Consider the following 24401-nt stretch of genomic DNA (forward strand, 5'->3'; position numbering starts at 1 on the left):
CTGACAGCAATTTGGGAGCCAAACAAAACCCAGGATTTTTGCAGAGTTGCACATTCTCCTCCCACTGAATTTGAGGAAGCACAGCATATATTCGATGCTTGGAAAAACACACAAACTGTTCTAAAATGCCAACATCCTTGCTGCCATCACTAGTGTGGAACCTGGAGACCAAGATATTCAAGACAAATGGAAACCTGCACAACCTACTGTGGCAGATTACACAGCGCTGTGCTATTTCTTTGCAGAACATTGTTGAGGTGCTTCACATACTGTGTAATTGATTTTCCAAGTAACCGTTCCATGGGTTTTGCTTTTAACATACTGGGTAACTGCTGGGCCAAGATAAATCTGCAAAAGCTGTTGGCAAGTTTTGCTTAGATTTTTCTCCCCAAGCCTGTGGAATTTAACAGATTTTTAGCCTTGCTTCCCAAGCATCATGAGACTATGGCATTTTAGCAGTACCATTATCAAGGGAGTTCAGACTGCCAACTAGGCAAAACTGGGGACTGAAAGAAGTCACTTAAATACCCCTCCTGACTGGAGAGGAGCGATCTAGCAGGGAAAACAAAACAAAACAAAAACGCCCACAAAAATACTAAAGGAGAAGTCCTCAGTCACATTTCAACTTCAGAGTGACAGAAAACGTCTGCTTTGGTAAAGGTGGACAAACTTCCAGCTCGAAATCTCCCGTCTGGTACCCTAAGATGACAGAAATAAATCCCTCTGAGCAGCTAAAACGGTAACTGCTCGGCTGTGAAGCTGAGCTATTGTCTGCTGACCCGCCCCCCACCCCCGCCTCCCCAAGCCTTTTCCCTCGCAAACGCCACTGAGAGCCTGGAGCAGGGGTGGAGAACCCACCCCGCTGTGCTCAGGCGCTTGTGCCACAGGCAGCGTCGCGCTGCGGAGAGGTCAGATACTCCCTGTCCTGTTCAGGGACAGTCCAGAGTGCTACTGCCACTGGAAATGGGAACATTCGCATCCACACAGAGGCATGAGACTAATTTTTCAGGAACAGCCATGACCAGGTCTACACTGCAACTTCTCGCCACGCGGCAGCGTGATCTCTAGCTGTGTAGCTGAGCCAGCAGGAACCCTTCGTATAGACAATTAGGTCAGCAAATGGGTGCCTATTAAGCCATAACTTGTTTCTCACAGGAAAAATGAGACATAACCATACCGCAGGACTGCGTTTTCGCTCGCATAGTCTGTAAGTACATTAGGTGTGTTTTTCCAGTATGGTTATGCTGTATTTTACCTGCCAGGTACTCTCAGTGCAGTTCTGGCTCTAAAAGACTTCATCATTCTTGGCCTATGCAGGAGACTTGTCTTTAAAAGCCTAACAGTCAGGTTTGGTTTTTTTTTTTAATTGGGTAACTACATCTAAGATCTGGGCTGCTCTTTAAAAGTCATGGATAAAGGTTTTCTGCTTTAGCAAAACGAATGCTCATTCCAGGTAAACTGAGGCAAACCCCCACCCCAAACAAAACCCAAACCTAAACAAACCAACAAACCAACCCCAAAACCCCACAAAGAAGTTGCAGATTGCTTGTACCACCACAAAGGTCTAGAAAACTCTGAGCCAGATAAAGGCGGCACTATGCTGCATAAATAAGTGCCCCGGAGATGCGGGCACGCCACGAAAACGCTGGAGGGAGCCCTGCCCCACCAAACCCTCAGACTGGCAGGACCGAAGTCTGTGCCCGTCCACCCACATGGTGGGTGGCTGTACTGTATGGTACTGTACTGTATGGCTGCGCTGTACGGTTAGGTATGCAGTCACATTAGACAAATTGGGTAATACTAGAAAAAAAAATAATTCAAACTAACTCATGATTACAAGCCCAGCAATATTCAGAAATCCTACTGTTCCAGCTGGTTTACAGAGGCAAAAGAACACGTCAGGATGTTTCAGTCACATTTTCTCTAACTGGGCAGCTGTAGCCGAGAGCTCTGCAACTGCTAGAACGAAGCCTGGCCTTGCTGCAACGAGCAATGCCCTGTAACCATGTCAGTGAGTACTGGACCAATGCTTAAGGGAGAATGGAGAAATTAACCAAGCATTCATGATCAAAATGGCTCAATTTTCAGGCAAAATCAAAAAGCTTGCGTTTTAAATCTGATATAACGTTGGCAATAATAGAGAAGTGACCAGGGTTCAGCCACAGAGCTACGCTGCTGAATTACTATTCATTTTGATATTGTAGTAAATCTCACGTTACCCTTAAAGTATGCCCTACAGGTATAACTCTGATGACTATAGTTGTAAGAGACATGAGAGTAAGGCATATAAGGTATTGCTGTAGATACAGGAAATGTGATGATCAAGGTCCTTTTTGTCCCAGACATAACTGATAAAACTAATTTTTACAGCTCTGTATTCCGCTGATAGCTTTTAGGGCTATTATTCCCTTTGCACTAAAGACTGGAAGATTCAAACGTAGCAAAGTTTAAATACTTCAGGACAACTGAGGAATGTGACAATTTCTAGTGCCTATCCAAATATCCTGCTAACATGGCAATGCCACAGCACAGCAAAGACTTGACGTTCAAACAAGGGTTCAGCATATACTGACAGGAGCTTTAACCAAAAAACTACAACCAGAAGCACCCCAACACACCCCAGCACCAGTCAAGCATTTAAGTTGGCAATGCTTCTGTTGATCCAATTCTGATCTTGCTACTTCTGCTAAAGTCAGTGATCCATCGGGGCAGAGCACTTTGAAGGGGGAAGTGGGGAAAGTCTTGTCATGGGCTGCTAATGTCCCATAGAAACTACCCCGGAGCACTAGCGTCCCTCCTAGCATGAAACACCGGTACAGCTCAACTGCCTGTCAGGACCGTACCAAATCCTTCGCAGTTCTCCATCCCTTCTGAGCTTTGATTTGGAACTCTACGTGTTTACCCTCACAATACCACTTTTCTACTGCAGGCACACATGGCTTGTTTGCCCAGATGTCCAAACAAGGTGTTTGCAACCCCCAGTTATCCATCTTCTGTGGGCATCTCCACGCATACGATGGTATTTACCTGAGCCTAACTCCCTTGCAGTCACCAAAACCTCATCATGTTTCTCCTCCTCTTTACAAATCAAAGGCGTTAAGCCACCATCAGTCCTCTCCGATGGATGCAACTCCTGTTAAGTACTCTAAAAATGCTCCCTAATATGCTTTTATTAAAGCACCCAACTTGCGTGAGGAACTGCACGAAGGACGTCAGATATTTCACTTGACCCATTTCCTGTTCATAGAGAGAAAATTAACCGTGACTTCACGATGTGATTTTCATTTGGCCAATACCTTTACTCTTCAAAATAACCAAGGAACACCTGGCCCCATAAACAACAAACCCATCGCACTCTAAACTTGGAATGGGGGCAAGCTGCTCAGGATTTAGTACCCGATGAAACATGTTGCCCCTGCTCAGAGAGTTATGTTACAAGACTGAAACAGAGCCCTGAAGTGAACAATACCTTAGCTTCTTCTGCCATTTTCTTGTCTTCATCTATCTCCTCTGCCTTGGCAATGTAGTCTTCCCCTTGATGTTTCCTTCTCTTCTGCTTGGGGGCCATGAAACCTTGCAGAAACTTCTTAACCACACCAGCTTGGAGTGCAATCACACACTCTCCAAAATCCTTCAAGCTCTCTAGTGAGTATACCTGTTAGGAAGAGCATATGATCTCATAAAAGTTGGACTTCACTCTCCGTGCTGTTTTAGGTGGTCTGTCCTGCAAATGGATACACGTGATACTTAATGCAGTGTTGCTATCTACCGTACGTCGTTAAGGAGCCAGCACATGCTGCTGATTCTGCTAGAGTTCACAGACAGCTGATGATCATGCATAGCACAGTTCAGAAAAAAGCATCATGCCTTGGAAAAAAACCAAAACACCAACCCGCCCCCAAAACCGAATCCATGATGACCAAGCACCAAGCCAATTCTTCCACTCCTTTAGTGACTTCACTTTTCCCCTCCTCTGAGCGCTTATGGTCTCATCTACACGGGAAAGTCTCTGTAGTGACTCGGGATGCAGCTTAAACCATTTCAAGCCAGACAATGTCATTGCTTTGGTAGGAGGATCATAGGCTAGTCACAGAAGCATGTACTCTATCCACACCCAGCAGATCCACCCCCTCCTAAAGACACTCAGTGCACCAGTAAGGCTCATGTGAGTTACGCTGAATCAGCCAGAGCACTGAAAATTCATACTTTAGTTCACTGCACAGTAACTTCCTTGTGCTGACATCCATGAACAGAACATCCTTCAGGTCCTGGAACTGGGACACAATCATTACTCCAACCCTAAGCTGGTCTGAATTTATGAAAAAACCTCCATAATGTACAACTGCTGTCTTGACAAGACATGCAATCTTCAATGCAGAAGCTAAAAATCAACTACAAAGAGTTCTGTTAATGCTCTATAAAGAAGTCTGCTACCAGATGAAGGAAATAGGACAATTTAACAGCTGTGCAGGACACCTAGCTCCAACACCATGGCCCACCTACACCAAAAGGACCTCAAGTCAGTGGCTGTGTAATCTTGAAATAATAGTTTAGAAAGACAGGACACATGAGAAAACCTATTTTCCTGATCCTCTTGTCTGAGGAGAACAAAAGACTTGAGACCTTCCACAGAAAGTATCAGCTCGCGCTTGTCTGGCTCAGTACTATTTTGCCTGTTCACTCACTCTTGCTTCATATTCTGGTGTCACATCAACATATCCCAGGCCTCCTTTTTGCAGCCGAGTTGCAACCTCAATTAGATCACTTCGGAGGTAGTTCAGCAGTTCCTGGTTGCCATCACAGGATTTGAGGCCCAAGTTCTGTTTCCGAGCCAAATGGATAGAATGCGTGATGTCCTGATACCTGGAAAAATCAAAACCAACCTGATGTCCTGATACCTGGAAAAATCAAAGCCAACCTTTGAATACATAAGGCCACTGCCCTGTGAGCTGCGCAGGCACTGGCGCAACAATGGCATCCATCGTGATTCTACATGCTCCACCAGTGCAGAACGTTCTTTGAAAGGCACCTGAAAGCATGTGGTAGTTCTGGCTCTGTATGTAAAACAGCACTGCCTTTGTTTCCAGTTGCAAGGAGCAATTTCAAGACTGACAGAACCTCTTCACGATTTAGAGAATTACTTGTCAAGAACTTGCCCAAGAAAACTGCGATTTACTGCCCAAGAAAAACAGCGATTTCTCATCCTCGGTATCTCTTCAGCACAGGCACGACCAAAGCAAAGCGCAGAATGTGCCCCAGGAATGGAAAGGCTTGCTGTGACGAGGATTCACTTTGACTTTGAGAAGGCACTGGGGGGGAGACGGGGGGGAGAGTAGGCTTACCTTTTCTCCAAGCGCTCCTTTAGCTGGCTCTCTCTTACTCCTTGTGGGTGCAGGCAATCCAGCAGCTCATCCAAATCCTTCTGACTGTCACAGAGAAACCTGAAAGATACAACAGGCACCAACATCAGCTAACGTATCTCTGGGTGAAGACAATTCCTCCTTCTAAATAGTTCATATGTATTAGTAGGCAGGGATGGCAAGTAACCTAGATCCCAACCCCATGGAGCAAGGTGAAACACTTCCAGTAAAGCCAGCATAAGCATTCCGACTCATATCGGCCTCATTTCAAGGTCCCCAAACGTAGCCAATTCCAGGGTAGGAAAAATAAAAACAAACTAAACACAGAACTGATTTATAGATTTTTTTTTTTCCCCCCCATTAAGTTTATTAAAACACTGGCATTTGAATTTAGTCACCTACCCCGGGGATTAGATTCACTAAGTTGCAGTCAGTTGAAGTAATCTGAACGTCATTTTAGGTGCACCAGAAAAGATTAACATGCTATGCACTGCATAGCACGGCAGTTTAATCGTCCTTTCTGCAGAGCCTTCAACTTCTTCCGTTAACCCAAGGAGCCCCGAGATTCACAAAGGGTCTGTCCTAGCTTATACCACAACTGCTGATGACAGAGATTCGTGACTGTGAAGGCTATGCCCTCTGCGAGCGCACAAGTCCTTCTTCCTATGAAGCCTGCCTGAACGTGAAAGCTCAAACGCGGTATGCAAACCCCACGTTCATTAGCTTGAAACCTTTCTGCTCTGAAAGCCCTTCAGGACAGCAACGGTAATAAACAAGTCAGCTGAATCTAAGAGGGGAAAACTTTTGCAGAGTTCTCTTACACAAGGCGTTCTCTCTGCAGTTCCAGAGTAACCAAGTTTTAATGTTGGATTGTAGATCTAAACTAGCTTTAAGACTTTAAGAAAGTTCTGTTCTTTTCCTCCTCCCCCTGCCTCCCCCCCCCCCCCCCCCCCCAGCTCTATCCTAGGATGTCATGAAGCCTCCTCACCTGATGGGGACGGGGATTCGATCTGAGCTTCAGAGCTCATTTACAGAAAATCAAACTAACTACGTCTCTTCTAGAAGAGGATTGCTCCGGAGCAAAGGGAAAAGTGAGGAAACAGCAACATCAACCTTACACGGAAACAACTGCAAAGGACCACTATGTGATCCTTACCAGCCACAGAGAAGACTCCAGATCTAATTTTTCTTCTTGAGCACAAACTCAGATAAGCCAAGCAACAACTAGAGAAAGATGCTGTTATGGCTCCTCTTGGAATAACAGTATCCGCAGGGCTTATTTTCTGGCAGAAATACTTACTATATATCATATCTGAAAAGAAAATATTTCAGAGTTCTAGTATGCTCGTATTAGGGGAATGGCCTCACAGTTTGCATTCAGCTAGTAAATTAACTACTCTAATAAAACATAGGATTGATTGTTTAAACACGGAAGAAAAATAGTTTCTTGTTGGTCACCTGCTTCAGTATACCCCAACCCTGCGCAACGCCCTCACTTTGCACACAGAGATCAAATCTTTTGGCCCCTGCTGTCCTCCGCACACCCCCTCCCCTGCGAGAAACAGCACAGGGCAACTCCGAGCACCTTTCACCCACTAGAGCCCAGCACAGGCACGTCAAAAGCAGTACCAATTAAGGGCTAATTTGGCGTTCACCCAAATCTGTAACAATATAACTTGTGTCTTTTTCTTATGGATGCCACTTACGGTGACTAATTAGCATTCTGACAGTCACTGAAGGTCTACAGACAGACCACCGCAAGGACTAGCATTTCTAAGTTTTCTGGACTTCTGCTAAATAAAGAGAAATTTCTCTAGTATATTTGGTATCAAACTGTTTCCAAACCCTTGGGGCAAATCTTGGGCTTGGTCCTAAGCTGTATTTCAGTACGAAGAGTCTGACACAATATGGGAATAAACCAAGCTTCAAAACAGTTGCCCGCCGATACCCAGCAGAGGACTATCTCTCAGGTAGGTTGAGAAGGGTGCCTAGGTCGTGACAAACAACAACCAGTCACTGCTGGTGATACAATACAGAATCCAGTCGGAAAAATACCCAAGACCATGCCCCAGCTTTCTCAGCTTTCCCCTGTGGCTGCAAATCTAAGGAGGGAATTCCCTGCACACCTTTGTCTTACTGTAAAAATGAAAAGGGCACTGGAAGCAGTTAGCATACGGCACTTGGGTTCTCCAGTGTTACATGGTTTAGGGAAAGACACCACAAGCTGCTGGCCAGTGTGAGAAAGCAGATACTGTCCTTTTAAGAAAACTAGGGTTAAGCCCTGGTACATCTTTGCTCCTGCTGAAAAGGAAATGGGACAGGGAAGGGAGAACATGAGTCTTCCCAGTTCGCCCTGAGAGCAAGAACTAGGATTTCTGGGAGAGGGATGTTATACATCAACTTGAACTCAAATGCGCAAAAGATAAACATATCACAGAATGACAGGGGTTGGAAGGGACCTCTGGAGATCACCTAGTCCAACCCCCTGCCAGAGCAGGGTCACCCAGAGCAGGCTGGACACAACGCGTCCAGGTGGTACAAGAGGTACTTGTGTCAGTTTGACTGGTGACACCCTGCTGCTCGTGCAGCCACAGCTTCTGGTTCTCAACCTAGCTCTAGGCACTCTCCGCCATCTGAAGGAACCACCTGCACCTCCTCCAACTAGGGCTCAACCAGCACGAGCCTGAGAGCACGGATACAGCAAGACAGGGCTGGCCTTTTATCCAGGGGAGGCAACAGGGCTATGAGCTTGTGGGTCTTGGTAAGAGGGAGGGGAAGGCACTTGGTGCCATTCACGTGGCCTGATGCAGAGCTTAATAACACAATCCGGAGGGATAGGAAAGTTGCCTTTGGGAGAGTCAAGACCAGATGGAGGTCTTCAAACTGATCTGAAAGGGGAAAATCCCGACTGGGGTAAGGGCTTCCCGCATCCCTAAATAACAGCCTAGATTCTCTTCTTACAGCACAGGCCAGCAGACTGGTCGGCAATGAAAACAGAAGGGGCAAATGGCACAAACATCAAGCCAAAAGGAGCTCTCAGTATTCACTCGGGCTGAATATTCCTACCTGTTCTCAGGCTACAGGCTGCAAGGGACAGAGAAAGGTATCAAACCTGGACTGCAGACTAGGGAATGAAGAAATCAAGAGACATCTAGAGGAGCCCAGGATCAGTACCTGCTCTGGAGGGCTGGTGGAAACAGGGGAACTCCATCTGTAGAATATAGGCGTGAGAATGGAGTCTGTCAGCACCCACTCATGGTTAACTCAAATTGTCTGATGAGGGGACCCGCCATATCATGGTGTATTCCTAATAGATGAAGAACAACGGGAGTTACTCTGCGGAGATGCCACTGTTTCCAAAATTCAAGTGCTTTCTGACCAGGATGAGCAAGAAGTCTCCAGCATTCTAATGTACTGCAAAGTCTGTGATCATCCTGTAGTTCTTGCAGGAAAGCCCAGTACATACAAAGCTCACAAAGCACTACAGTATGGACAAAAGACTTCTGCAGGGACCACGTGCCCAGAAGCTTTAATGAGGAGATATTTTAATAAGCATTAACATCAGTGAACGTGGTGCACGTTAGAAACAGGACTGTTCCATCTGTCTGGAGAAGACAGAATAACCAAGCATTCAGGATTCTGAATGAGAGCAATGACTCAGCCTCTGCGCTTCTAGGACAGAACATCAGTCCCTCTCCTTTTTGGGGACAAAGTACGGAAAGCAGAAACCACTTCCATGAGATACTGTTTCTGTAGCTCTTGGCAGAAGAAGCTAAAGATGCTCTATGTGCACTGTGAGGCTACTCTCAATCCCGTGTTAGACGTAGTACTAGGAAAAAGAGGCAGCTGGCAGGAGTTAAAGCGGAACACAAAGAAACAAAACTTCCTGTGCGCCACATTCATACTGCGCCACAGTATGAATTATAGCTGAACAAAGCCCTTGTATCCAAACAACAGGGGGTGTAGATATCCAAGGACTTCAGTGTGGTCTCAGGGCTTCTCAGGGTGTGCAAGGACATGTGCAAAAACCAGCCAAGGAGACTCTTTCACAACCATCTATGCTCATGGGAGTCCTTGAGACTGAAGAGATCGATGGCAATGGCCACAGAGGAAAATACAGTAACAGGAATATGGATTTCCTAAGAGGGAACCCCTAGTTACTGTCTATCCCCTGAAATAACGGCTCTCGGGTTGTCACTTGTCTTTTTGTGGAAGCTTACCTGGAAATGGTGACAGCTGTCAGATAGGTTCTTAGCCAAGAGGCTCTTTGCAGTTCTAGAGCTTTAGCTGAGGAAGCTTACCGCTTCTGTGCGGAAATGGCTTTAGGTGGTCCTGTCAGTTAGGAGAGTCATGCAGACAGCACAGAGGAATGCTAAGTTAGAAATGGTTATGTTTTCTTTGAAGAGCTGCTGCTGTGCTCGCTTGAGGGGCATGAAGGCCTACACCTGGCTCACCTCTTCCATTTGCATTGCTTTACCTCGACATCCTGACGCCGCCAGCCTGCTTGGCGGAACAACACACACAGGCACGATGCTCTCAGTAAAAAGTCAGCAAGTGCTGCGACTGTTAGCAGTCCTTCCTAGCAGGTACCAAAAAGGACAGAAATCAAAGACACTGTGGCATAAGAGCCAGGCCAAAAAACCCCCCCACCCAGCTCAGTATCTTATTTCTGAGCGGCAAAAGGGCACAGCAGGCACGCAGTGACCTTTCTTCGACCTGCCCATAAAGACCTGGGGTTTAGCATCTGCTGGTTGGAGGTCTTCCTTGTGTGCCATGACAAGAATCTTTGTGCTTAATACCCCTCAATGAACTCCTCTCCCCGCGGTTTGTCCAACCGGTGCTTGGAACAGGCACAGATGTGAAGATCCACAGCAGGTGGCAGCAGTGAGTTGCAAACACCAGCTGCACGATCTCAAGTACTACTTTCCTATTTCAAAACTGCCATTTGCTAGTTTAATTTCCTGAGCCCTTTTTTCCGTATCAAAAGAAAATCCTCTTTCTTCAGGAGACTTCCCTATTCTCCTCTAGCATTCCTCTTCATCTCCTTGCTGAACATACAAATTAGAGTATTTCTGTAATTTGTTTAGTATTTCTTAGACAATTATTCACTCATGAGAAGTGCTTCCCTCTTATCCTGAGGCAGGCCCTGTAAGAACGAATCTTGTGAAGCAAGATTCTTCCCCAAGGAAAAAAAAAAAAAAAAAAATTGTTTTGCCCTTAGTCTGTACTTCAGTTTATCATCCTTTTTATTTCCTTCATTTAGGCTCAACCACGGTTTTTAAGTAGGCCCTCTTTCTTTTAATGGCTTCCTTATCCTGATGTGAACCATACTGAGAATGTTTTGATATTGCTGCTGCTGTTTTGTTTCCAAGTTTCCTCAAACCCTTTTTCCAAAGGTAAGAGGCAGCACTTGCTTTGACCATCTAGTACGGAGACTTTAAGACAATCTCTTTGAAAGCGTTTTAGGCTTTTGGCTGACAATTTAGGCTTTTCCTTTTTTTTTTCCAAAAAGCTTTGTAAATCTTTTTGTTCCCCTCTCCTTTAAAAAAGAATATCGCGTATTATGGCCACCTCATATGAAGCAGCTCTTAGTAACAGAACACAGTTCAGTTCTGAGTGTACAGGGCCTGGTTCAAGGAGCTGCTTCTCCTGGGCTGTACGACTAGCTCCTCCAGAAAGCACTCCTACCCTTGTAACCACTCTGATCTCTCTCAGCACGTCCTTGAGAGTTGCCAACCTGACTGAGCAAATCAACACTGTAATATCAAATACTACGCCTTTTCAAGTTTGGCCTGGAATTACAAGCTGCAGGGATTTTGTGTTACTTGACTTACCCAAATAAGCACTATTAATTTAAGCTACTGTTTTCCTTATATAATTTGCCCTTCTACTGGAACACATCTTGCCATCTCTGCTAAATGAAGATCAAGTATTACAAGAGGCAGCTAGAAAGAGCGGAGAGGACTTCCCTGTGGATGACACTGTCCTCTGTGACCTCCCGTTCAGCACATGTCCCAGGAAAGCCCAATGCTTCAATTCTGGCCACATGACAAGATGTGCAAAGGACCAGACTGAGAAAGGGGTGGAGATTTGTCACGGCAATATTGGACAGAGGAAGCTCTGCTATCTCCTATGACCTGCTAGCAATGAAAGAGAAGGGGCAGAGCAACGAAGAGCCAGCCCTCAATGCTGATGCTTTAGATGAATCAAAACATCCACAGTTTTCAGTCTCTCCCACGGTTCCTGGTGGGGGAGCAGGAACACCTTTAGTAAAGTAGTTCTGACTTGAGGCAGTAGAACTATGCTATGGAGCTAAGCTCACAACTGGTGATGCCAAAGACCAAGTAACCTCATTTTGTGTGTCAGCAATGGAAAACTCTGGGGAAAAGCCACTGCTAATAGGGGAGCTGCAGGAGCAAGGACTTTGTGACAGTTACTTCTCAGGGTTATCCAAAAAAAAAAAAAAAAAAAAAAAAAAAAATAACGCAGAGTCCTTCACAGGGAGTTTAGTAGGTAAAGCTGTAGTCAGAATTTTCTGGCATGAGGACACAGCTAATCATTCCTTACCACACAACGCAACAGTCGACACAGATTTTCTTTGAAGACAAAAGACACTGGTAGGGCAAATTACTGGAGCAAGTCACAATCAAACATGCTCAAAGGTAGAGAACTGAATCACTTTGACACATTGGTGGCTACTGCTTGGCATTGGGAAGCGCTGAAGGGATAACAGGCTGTCAATACGGAAGAATAATTTTGCTAAGCTACAATTAACGATAGCAACAAAAATCAGTTCCATGATATGGTGGTACAGGATAACAAAAGGACACCAGCACAGCCTGCTGTGAAGCCTAGGAAGACAACACTGAGGAACAGCTTGGGGATGGCTCTGCACGTCTCGCATAGTACAAGAACCTGCAGGATGTAGGCCTGTCTCCAAATCTCTCAATGAAGACTTTCATTTCATGTGCTCGAGGATCCCAGGTGTCACAATTCAGGTCTTCTGAGATGAACCATGAAAAAAACCTAGGCATGCTTAGCTAGGTCACTGCTCCCCTCCTGCTATTTTTTTTTTTTTTTTTTTTTTAAGTACCAATACTGAAAAAAACGCACAGCAACTCTTTTAAATCAACAATTCTTCTGAATATAAAATATTTAAAAAGCAATACATCAGAGTAGCATTTTACCAGCTTAATTTATACTGGCCTTAAGTCTGATTGATTAGGTTGATTACAATGGTTCCACTGGCTCTTGGACTGGTTGCCCTATCACTTCTAGTACTAATATCAGTAACAGAGGCCTGGAGAGCTACTACGCTAATCCAGCTGTTAAGTACTGAAAGAGTAATAGGTATATAGTGGGGTCTATCAAAAGAAATCCATCTAGTTTCCTTGACCTCTGCTTTGAGTACTTTGCAGCAATAAAAGCACGTGTTACCATAAGTTCTGTCCCTGCTTGGGCACAGTGGTCTCTGTGGGAAGGTCTACAGCGTGCACAAACCGGTGAAGCTTGCTCGCTCTGCCATCCATGGCTGCGCTCTTCCGCTTGTCTGTAAGAGAAAAGCACAAGCTCAAGTGTATTCTCATTCGTCTTCCTCCTCAGCAAGTGTTTTTATTTTGCAAAAAATAACTTATCTCCAGTTAAGTGTTTACATTCAGCATCCGGGTGAACAATACATTTGTCAGGGAAAACTAACCCAGCTTGCTAAAGCTCACAGTTATACGAATTTACAGAAATACAAAAAAAAGATAACGGATTTTTAAAGAAATTACTGCATCATAAAGCACATACATGAAATTAAGAAAAGCAGTCCTACTATTTCAAATACATAAAACAAGTTTCACTTTTTAGCTATACTGACAGTATGAATGAATTATAAATAGGAAGTATTTGTATTTCTGAGCATCTTAGATGACAGTCTGATGTGAATTTAAACCTTTGCTTATTTAAGCCTTCACTTAAGTTTCAAAGAGAGCTGAAATCTTGCACACTGGCTGTGCAGATACACAGGCAGCAGTTGAGAAGTTAATACAGGTGGGAGCAAGCTGCTGTACAGGAACATGACTGGTCAGTATTTGAAAAGGTTCACGTAAGAAAATACAACCCATCGAGGGCCACCGAATGGTACCGCCTCCAGCTCAACAAGCCACCAAGACGCAGATGGCTGGAGAGTTACATGCCCGATGAAGTATCTCAATGTAGGTTTGCCCTGTTCCATTCTTCTACAGATGTCTACTCTGCCCATTGTCTAAGACAAAATACCAGCAGGTGAGGGCTCTCTGGTTCAACTCAGTACAGTCCCTCACATGCAGTGTTGCTGTAGATGGACTCAGCATCAGCCTACGATGCTTCAAAAGAAGCAAGAAATGATCAGGACTGGAACTGCAGCTGGGGTGAGATTACAGCATGCTCCTCTGTACCAAGAACTACATAGAATTGTTAAGTTTCCCTCCCCACAGACTGATTTTTGTGCATGTCCAAGTTCTGCCTGCAGGCTCCATCACCCAGGCTCCAAGTCAGCCCTGCAAAATTACAGAGGAAGCACTAGAACTTCAGCTGGTCGTTGCACCTCACCTGCATGTTCAGTACAAGGTGAACAGCAGGCTGAGAGGACACGTCCAAAGGGGCTGTTTGCCAAAACGGCCTCAATCACCAAAGCCACAGATTTCTAGAAGACCATGCTGCTACTATTTCACAGGTTAACGAGGGAGTCTTGCCGCCAGCGGAACATTAGCATTGTGATGGATACCCTCACTCTCTGCAGCACACAACTGACCGCATGTACACAGAGTCTGGCACGCTGCAACTCATCAGGATCGGAGTAAACCAGAGGGATTAATCACAATTGACAACAACCTCACTGCTTTTAAAAGAGAGGTGATTGTATCCCATGGTCCTTATGTGGTACATTGCAGGCAGTCTCGAGACCTGCCGCAGCAGGAGGGAGATCATCATGACCATCAGACTCCCTTTGTGGAGGCTTCTAGAGTTTAAAGAAGGCTTAAATCAGAGTATCCCCATGAAAACATTCAGACTAGACAGTTCTCTCTCACATTCACAAAGCCATTCTAACAGGCAGACAGCAATGAAAGAAATACCCACAGAGAAGCAGGCTGATCATACCTCCTGGGCTGTAGTCCTTTTTAAAATCGTCTCTTTTCTGATGGGGAAGGATGAACCTGTAGTCGATACTGTCATGTACCCAGCCTTTCTCAATGAATAAGCCAGGAACCTCATCCGAAAACAGCCAATATCTGTAGGAAACATACATGTTAATGGGTATCTGTCTCCTCTTCCGGCTCTTTACAGACATCTGCCTTTATTTGCGTAGAGGGGAGAAGCATCTGTGTGCTTGTCTCAATAAAAACTGAATGCATGCATATCTTTTACATTAGCACAGTTGAGAAACATGAAAAGCTTTTATTAGAATCCATTCTAAGACCATTCCTGTGCAATAAACATGAAAAAATAAGATGGTAATTAGGTTCTTCAGTACTGATGCAAGCACTTGAAGTTTCCACTGGCTAGTGGTCCTGACCTCCACAGGAAGGCCATGCAAACCAGTGAATGCCGTTACACTCTATATGCACAAAAAACTCACTTCTGCTCTCTTCCACAGTTCAATGCACAAGGACGGAGTCCTCTCAACACTCTGTCACATCTTGGAGGCTGCTATCTGATAAAGCTCCTCTCAGAGGGGACATCTGGCAGCTCAGGATCTTTTCCTTTCTTACCTGTTATGGTTACGATCGGTGCCAACTGGGGTCCTGCGCATCACCAGCTTTGCTTTGGCAATTCCATCCTGGAAAGTTTTCTCAGCTGCAGCTTTATGCTTCCGGATTCTTTCTTCCTCTGCTTCTTTCTCCATCCTCACTGTTGGAATTAGCACAGAGAAATATTAGCTATCTTTTATTGTAGCCAGACATCAATATTTTATTTTGTTTTACTACACTAAGGGGGTTAAAAAAAAAAAAATTATTGCTGACTTTGGTTAATATTCTTTTAGCGCAGCCATCCACCCTTCATCTTAATTCCCATTCACGAACAAACTTAAGAATTATTAAAACATCAAGGCATAAGGATGAACTGGGCTGAGGAAAGAAAAAAGCCTGCATAAAAATTGTCTGGAGAAATTAGTCCTCACTATTGTTCAAAGTGGCACCCCTTGCTGTGCAATCCCATGTAACAGGGTCAAAGACCTTTAACGACAGCACAAAGACTTCAGCTCTGCCCAGCTCCAGTGCTGGGAGCAGTCCAGCCCCGGACACCACAGAGGTCAGCGTGGGCAACGGACACCTGCATTTCCACAACTGCAGCTACGGGGAATGCTCTCCCCACAACCTTACCTACTGGGAAAACAGATCTGGCACAACAGAGGCCTCTTCCAGGCACAACTGTCTCACAACAGCAACCGAGTCACATCTCCGAGCTCCTCACACTTTCCCCATATATGCTATGATGTGGAAGAGCATTAAAATGGAAGCCTCAGGTTTCCCACTCATGACAGAAGTATTGGAATTTCAGTAGCTCTCAACATCCCTGGCTATTAACAAAAAAAAAAAAGAGAGGAAAGAAAAATACGAAGTGGCCTAAATCGTGGCATTGCAGGCTCCTTGGCAAGTTTTACAGAACAAAACATGTCATTTCTTATCTCTAGGTAAGGAGCAAGAAGCAAGGCAGCTTCTGCCAAGAGACAAAACATTAAGACCAACAGGATTTATGCTTCTCACAATGGTTCAAGAGTCTCTCAACACCTTTGCCCATCTCTGAAGAACAGGTGTACTTTCACCAAGAACTGCCTGAACAAAAAGGAACAAAATGTCAAACTGAGTCGCCCTGGCTCTTCAGAGCCTGATCTCAGCCTAACAAAAACGTCACCCCTTCAAGACTTGCACAAAAGGCTATGGGCAACATTTTTCTGCATCCTGAGAAAACTTGAGGGGGAAAAAAATAAACAGGATGAAGAAATGAAGACGTATTTTTGCATCACAAAGGAGTGTCTGAAGCAGGTGGAATGAGATCATATGGAAGAGGTGAGGTGGAGCGAGGCAGGTAGAAGAGAGCATACAGAGGTGGTACGCTGGCTGCTGGCCCAGGCAGAAACATAACTTCTTGCTAGGACTTTTCGCAAGGCTACTACCTACTCTGTCTGTATCACGATAGGTTTGATAACAGTTGATTAGTTAATACCTGGTAAGTCTCTGAAGTCCTGCCAATGTAATCAGTCCTGACTGATTAGAAGGAGACAGGCTGAAAAACATACTATTGCATTTGTTACACCAACTCGATATATCGACTTTTACATAATAATATACCAGTGATATACAGTAACTGCAGCATGGCAAAATTGTCCTGTTAATCCCTCCCTGGCAGACACATGCAGGTGCACAACCCATATGTCTGCAAATAAACTCCTCCCTAAACCTTATGACCAATCCCTGCGTCAAAGGACTGAAGTCCGAGCAGCTGCTCTCACAGTGCTAAAGCCTTGTGTCACCTAAACCTGAGTCTCACAAACCACATCAGGAGACCCAGACTACAGCAACTACTGTTCTCACCTTCCACTGGAAGGAGACAGAGGCAATGCAATTCCCCCAGGATTTCTCTCCTTGACGCCTTGACTTGCTGCTGTCACCTGAGGCTAGCACAAGCTGCACCTCCCTCCTCCTCAGTACCCTCCCCTCAAGAGCCAAGACTCCAACCCAAACAAGCCATTCTGCCAGCAAACTCTTCACTGCTTACAACATGGGATACCAGGGACGCTCCTGAGACGGGTATTTTTTCTATCAGACTGTAAAGACCAGTTGCAGCAGGTACCATTAAGTGCTGGAACAAGGAAGAGGTAAGAAAGAACAGAAAACACTAAACTAAAGGGTTCCTCCCTGCATCTCATTTTTAATTGTGACGGTAAGCCAGTCTTAGTTGGTACTTTCCTGTTCAGCAGGCTTTGTTAGCCGTACAAGCTTCCAGCTCTTCATTCTCCTCCAACAGACTGTATGGGAGCTATTGCTTCGTGGAGTGGTAAGGCAAGAACAATTAGCAAGTACTGCTGTAACATGGAAATGGAACTGACTTGACTTTTGCTATCAAGAAAATACAGATATTAATCACGTTATCTCAACAGGAAGTTCTGTATTAACTTCTTTTGAAGGCAAGAAAGAACAACAACAAAAAGTTTACGCTTTCTTATAGTGGGGTCTTTTTTGAGCGGAGACTAACTAGATAGCACTGGCTGCAATCTTGATAGGTTTGACTCGAAAGAGGTTAGGGCTCCCAGTGTTAGAGATGTTACCAGAGTGGTGAAAAAGAAACCTCTGACTCTGAGATCTATATTTATAGATATCTAGAAGTGTAGCTGCTGACAAGACACCTATGGTGCATTGTGTGCACAAAAAATAGGTGTTTTGTCAGCAACTACTCTTTTACTTCCCCCAGAGATACTAACATTATTAAAAGCAAACGCAACTGAAGCGGTGTGAAAGCCAGCGCGCTGAAAAAGCCCCCAGAGCACCTGTGTGATGGTAGGAGCACGCTGATGCAGTTCTCACTGCGGTTATGCAGAACTATTTTTCACACACTGAAACCACACCACCCTCCGAGTCTGTTAGCTCTGAGCTGCTAATGCTGCAGCCCCAACTACAGCAACACCAACGTTAACCAAGAGCTTTGGTACTCTGAGGGTACCTTTACGCCTGGTAGCAACTGCTTAACAGGTAAGAGTAACCCTGGATGCCTGCAATGCTGGGGTTTGTTATGTGGAAAGGAAGCAGTATGAATTCAAACCTTAATGAAAGGTTTAATCCTTCCTTCCCTGTTAGAGAGACCTAGTTTTCCTTGCGGAGTTCAAAAGAATGAATTAAACTTCCTTAGCACAAAAGCCAAATGATTCTTATCCCCATCAATGGAATATTGCTTTTCTTCATATATAACCTAGTACAAACTATCAAGTGAGAACAACAAGCAGCATCCCAAGGAAGAGCGTCCAAACGGCATTAATTTTGCAGTAAAATCTTATCGTGAACTTGAACTTGCTGTGAAACAACTGGAACACGGCAAGAACTGGGGCCAAGAGGCCATTCAGCTACAGCACGTTAGATATTTGGTATTTTGTTTCTCTGGAGAAGCAGAACAGCACTCCGGATCTTCAGTAGTTTATTGATACTTCTGAGACTCATAGTTCTTAACAGAAGATCTGCAAGGTCTACTTACTTCCAATGTGAGGCATGGTTGTGCCCAGTTTACTTCCTCGGGAGCCTCAGGGTATTCCATGTTATTTACCTATCCGGGTCTCCTAGAACAGATGCTCCCATATTCCAGCTAAGGCACATAAGCCAGGCTCCCTGCTGGACACTCATCCCTCAACTATTTCAGAAGGGAAATAATAACCTAGATGAGCTATGCTGTCCACTTCCATCTGCCCAGTACCCACATTTACAACCAAAAAAAAAAAATCCCCAAGTGCAATTCCAGAGTATTTTGCTCTTCATATTCCATACTCCTTAGCAAAAAGCACTGCTCACACAGAAACACACCAAGTTTGGTATTGCAACTCATGATTTATAGAGGTCATATCATATAGATATATATGATTTATAGAGGTTTGAGTGGACAGTTTATATTTCTACAACTCCATAACTAATTCTTTAAAGTGAGAAACTCAAATTTATTGCCTAAGTCCTTATCTGGGAGACGGCCTGCTAGCATCAACCCGACAATGTGCATGACAGCAAGGCCAGCAGCAGCTGCAGGAACTAGCTTTTAGGCAGGAATTATCTCCTCTGTACGTTAAGTCAGAAGATGTTTGGATGCATCCAAATATTTTTTTTGTTTTCTGTCCCCAAAACACATTTGATGTTCTCCAACCTGTCCAGGCCTGACAGAATTAGAAGAGTATTGTACAAAAGATGCCTGCAGATAAAAAACCTGAAGCAGTTATTGCTTTTTCTTAACATTCCAGATTTTGAGCTGCCATAGGAACCACAGCAGCTGAATTATACTTCTCCAGGGAGCAAATCCCTTAAAATCAGGTAATGCTTTTGAAAATAGGCTGCCAATTTTGCCACTAACTTCTTCCCTCTACTCCACAACACCCAAACACTCTACTCTCCTGGTATTTTTCTTACCTCTCATTTGTATTTCTTGTTGTTCCCTCTCTTTTTTGGCTTGGATGGCAAGAAGCCTCCTGCTCTTCACAGCACTGATCATATCATCAGCTTCTATTTCTGCCCGGTGCTCCATTTTCATCATCTCGCTTTTTTTCTTTTCATTTCTTCCCATCATATTCTCATCTTTCCCGTTCTCCTTATTCTTGGCCACCATTTCTTTTCGCTTCTTTTTTTCTGCCCTCTTCTTGTCATTTTCTTCCTTCAGGACAGCTAGGCGCTCCTTCCACAGTTCAGCCGATGCCTGCTGCTTGGCCTCCACGTGGTCCTGCACCGAGTATGTCATTAGAATCCGGTGGCACAGCGCCCCAAGTATCCGCAATTTCTCTTCAGGAGTCAACTCAAAGAACTCCGATGTCTCCAGTTTCTCCAAAAACTCATCCTGTACTTCATTATCCTCAAAAGCTGCCGAATCCTTGCTTTCATCTACATTATCCGAGACCTCACTTTCCTCTTGCACATCTGACTTGCGTAGGCACAGGCGAACCAACTCAGAAGCAGAATGCAAAGTAAGTGGTATTTCAGAAAGCTTCATCCCCAGCTCACCATAATCTTCAGCAATTTCATCCTGCAGCAGGGTCTGCAAGAGAATGACCAGTACTCGGTTCAAATAAAGGAAGCCTCCCTTTTCTGCGCAAAGCGCTTCCATCAGGGAAACTGCCGTAATGGGATATTGACCATCTGGCATCAATAACCCTGAGTAACAGCTCAGGAACTCCACAACCATGGCAACATCCCCAAAGAGCGTATTAGGAAGTCCTTCTGGAGTATCAACCAGTTTAAAAGTAGGCAAGCTCTTCCCTTTAAGGTCTTGGTCCTCGTATCTTTTTTGTTTTTCCAGTTTTTCCTTCATCTCCTTCTCCTTACGCTCCTTTGCTCTCTCCTTCAATTTCTCTTTCAGCTTCTCCCGTTTCTTCTTCATGTACTCCTTTCGCTGCTCCTCTGTCATGGTGGCCCATTTCTTCCTGTGCTCTAGAAGCTCATAGCGTTTCTGTACTAACCCTCGCAAATCCTCAGGGAGACGGGCACGATCCTCATGTGAGAGTAACCTAGCTGTTTTGGAGATGATGCAGGAAAGAGCACTTTTTTTGTCTTCCCGGTCTTTGTTTTCTTTGTAATAAGCAATGAGGTGGAGTGCAGCAGGAGGCAGATGTTTCTGGGGTTTGCTGGAAGACCTAGGAGTGCCTCCAGAATTCCTGGGAGCCCTGGACACCTTAGTAGTACCTTTAGCCATGTCCAGTAGTGTCATTTGTTTCATTTTCATCTTAGGTGTCTTCAAGCCTTTCCTAGGAGATTTTGATTTCCCTGATGACTTTTGTCCGTTCAGAACCCTTTTGCCTCTTTGCTTCTTGTCCAAGGATTTGTTGCTGCCCTTCCCCAGTTGGCTCCTCTTTGGAATGTGAAAGTTAGAACCAAGTTTAGCAGGTGACATGATTTTCATCACCTCTTCCAGCTCCTCTTTAGGACATTTTGAATTCTTGGAGTTTTTCACCTTCAGTGGAGAGTCAATAATAGATTTCTCCAAATGCACGTGGCACCACAGAGTAGGGCTCAGCGGATGGCCCAGGGATGATCCATCAGCTTTGGATTTCTTAGAAGGCTTTCTGTCAGGTGATCCAGAGCTCTTCCTCTTTGTTGAGGGGTTGAGAGTCATATACTGAAAAATAACGAAGGAATGATTTTATATTAATATTTAAAGGTAAATAAAGGTTATCTGGATCCTTTTCTGCCTATTATTTTTCCCTATGTTTATTTTTAATGTATTTTTCCAGTGAACAAGGAGTACTCAATACCTTAAGGGTAACAGGCTTCTGCAATTCAACTTTCAATATTCTGCATCATAGTCACTATGTTGGTTATGAGGTCATTAGCTCATTACAGAAAGTTCACATTTAACTTTATGAAATGAAACACTACAAAGCATTTTAAATGTTTCCTACTGTATTACATAAACCCACTTTGTTTCTACTTACAAGGTTGTGGGGAGGGGGTTTGCCTGGAAAACGCTGACATTAATTTCAAAAAACTATCCCCCTGCTCAAGAGATTTCTTAGTGAGTCATGTAGGATTCAGTCCTGCCCCCCCCCCCAGCTCACCACCCAGAGGAAAACTGGAGGAGCACAGAAGCGACGGGTGACAGGAGTTCAGAGACTGGTTTCTGAACTGCCTGAAAGCACCTGGAACGAAGGCCAGACAGGATTCAATTCTGAAGTAACATGACTGAATATCTGACTTTTTAAGCTGCTGAAATAACCTACCTGACAGCATACTTAATAGCACAGAACAGTTTAACCCAGAGCCAGAGAGAGAGTGATTTCAGGACTATCTCAGCATCTCAAACCCAGTTTCAGGATGCACCCAGAATACTAATGTATTATAAGAAGTGAAAAATAAAATACAAGGATCAGGCTTATGGGTTATGGATAAAGTTACCAGAAAACAGGGGTTGAGATTCCTTAGCAATAAAAAAATTCCACAGTGGGAAGTACAGCAAAAGGTGCAAGCATCTAAGAAGCATTTATTTAACAACAGACATACACAAACATGACCAAGTTAAGAATGCCATAGGAATATTCTGGTTTTCTGGCTCACAGATGTTCACTCTTGAAGGCTTTAGTTTAAGAGCCCTCATTAGCCCATTAGAGAAATTTTTACTGAAGGTTGCACGATCACCAAATCCAGTGTCTGCATAACTTCATTCTACAAAAATTCTGTCTTGAAATCTCTGCTGGAGAGAATTACCTAAGCCAAAAGCATCTGGCATTGATATGAATGGTGACCATTACAAATTCACAAATCGAACATTTACAACTTATACTGTATATCCAACTACCACTTATAAAAAGTTATTTTGTCAGAGTACTAATTCTGGATTAATAAGTTCTCCAGCCACTTCCCAAAATTTAAAAACTCAACATAAATTCAATCTCTATGCCAAGCTGGAGACATGCTACAGAAAGTGCCATCCCTAAATATAAAGCTAAGGACTTCAGTAGGTCAAACCAAAGAAGTTACAGTTGCGTTTATTTTTTTATACCATCCATCAGTGCGCTGAATGAAAGAATTTGTACACCACCAGCAAATACTTTCATTTCTATTAAGGCAGTGACCCCAAACACTACAGCAAAGGTAAACACAGCTCAAATATGAAGAATTTCTTTTTCCCTTTAAGCAAATTTACAAGCATCCACAAGAGTCCATAGAAATTTGCTAGAAAAGGGTGTTCTCCTCCTGATGAGGAAAGAGGGATACAGCAAACACTTCTACTCTAGTTTTAGAGCAATGCTTGACAAAGACTGAGCCCATGGAAAAGTGAGTATACTAAATGAACAAAATAGTGCGCTCTACAGCCAAACATGGATTTTAAAAAAGCAGATTTTGTGATTTGGCATTTACACAGTTAGCAGTATATTTGGCTGGTCATTACAAAGGGCTGGGGAAAAAACCACCCCGGCTACTTACGAGTATTCGGTACAAAATTGGTGGTACCTGCCATCACTCAATCCAGCGCCATACAAGAACCGAGCATCGAAGTCAAACACATCCAGCTCTTACACTCTAACCATGAAAAAGGCCCAATAACTGACATTACCAGGTAAGGACTACAGCTTTTCCATTTGTCTTACACCAGGAAATTATGTCTTTACTTGTAGACCATTAATGCAAACTATCGGAAAGATCAAGAAAAGGCAGTTACACCTCAAATTTTCAAAGTAGACCACTGTTGTAGATATTCAAGCTGTGCCACCTCACAAAGGGTCAATATTCAGAGGAGTGGGCCTTCCTGCTCTGCAAGTCTCTAAAGTTGATGTAAGCTTGGGAGCACAAAAACCCAACTGGCACACTGAAGTTTCTGCCAAGACTGTTTAAAAGTAGGGAATGGGTGAGAAAGCAAAGGAGGGACTTTTAGGAATTCTTACCTTATGTGGGTCAAGCAAGAAGTCACTAAATTTACTGGGGAGAGAGTATTTCTTCACTAGCTCATCCTCCACTACCCACGGGGCGTTCTCACACGTGCCAGCCCGTAGTGCGTTGTGACGGATGAAGTACCTCAGGATCTCCTTGTTGGGAGGACGCTCTGTACGGACTAAGCTATCTGCTGGTACGTTGCTGATGATCTTGGAGATAACAAACAGACTGTTAACATTTAACTTCTAACCCCATTATAAATACCTATCATATGGCTAAAAGGAGCAAGGACCATTGTACTGCTTCACGTCCACAAACTCATTGCTCTTTCAAAGCTCTCTTGCAAAGACTCAAAACAAAGCAAACAGAACTTGCAGAGCCACGATGCACAAGACCAGTAGGAGATTCAGTTAGCCAAAAAAGTAAAAAGCGTTAGTTTATGTTGCAGATTTCCTGCCAAAGCCCAGTGCTTTATCTCTGGCCTTCCTCCAGTGTGTGCTTGCTACTACCTTAAAAGCTTTTACATATTAATTTTTTTTTTTCATTTTTATTTTTTCATGGAGACCAGAAGAGTAACTCTGTGAGTGGTACTCATTAAATTGAGGTTAGCACTGCCTCTCTTGTCAAATTAGCAAACAGATGACAAAAAGCACACAGCACTGCTGCAGCTACACAGAGCTTCCCGAAGAACAGCCACCTCCGACTCTCAGAGAAGCTCAATTACAACAAGAGCAGCAATGGCCGCTCGTGATTTAACTAGTCATCCTCTGACCAAGTTTCATTAACTGCCTGACCAGAGATTAGCTGGTTAGCAGCAACCACTCTAAAGGTACTGTAGCACTGTGACTCCGTGTGTGGTACCAGGGAATTGTCAGGTGTCTCCACGCACAAAACCCAATTCTATATTGAAACAGCCAGGCTAGCCAGCCTCACCGACAACTACAGCCATCCCGCTTCCAATACCATGACT

General features: G+C 44.2%; 1 protein-coding gene across 1 annotated transcript in view; it reads right to left on the reverse strand.

The window, feature by feature from the left end:
• BAZ1B (bromodomain adjacent to zinc finger domain 1B) overlaps positions 1-24401 on the reverse strand; it is a 52209-nt gene that overhangs the window by 13418 nt on the left and 14390 nt on the right. The window contains exons 6-13 of the mRNA XM_074593725.1: positions 23443-23640; positions 19484-21179; positions 15095-15233; positions 14484-14614; positions 12798-12909; positions 5343-5441; positions 4686-4863; positions 3470-3655 (exon numbers count right to left, since the gene is read on the reverse strand). Of these exons, the coding sequence (XP_074449826.1) occupies positions 3470-3655; positions 4686-4863; positions 5343-5441; positions 12798-12909; positions 14484-14614; positions 15095-15233; positions 19484-21179; positions 23443-23640 (2739 nt within the window). The remainder of the gene's footprint in view (positions 1-3469; positions 3656-4685; positions 4864-5342; positions 5442-12797; positions 12910-14483; positions 14615-15094; positions 15234-19483; positions 21180-23442; positions 23641-24401) is intronic.

The sequence above is a fragment of the Larus michahellis genome, chromosome 7 (assembly GCF_964199755.1).
Source record: "Larus michahellis chromosome 7, bLarMic1.1, whole genome shotgun sequence".
Classification (NCBI taxonomy): Eukaryota; Metazoa; Chordata; class Aves; order Charadriiformes; family Laridae; genus Larus; species Larus michahellis.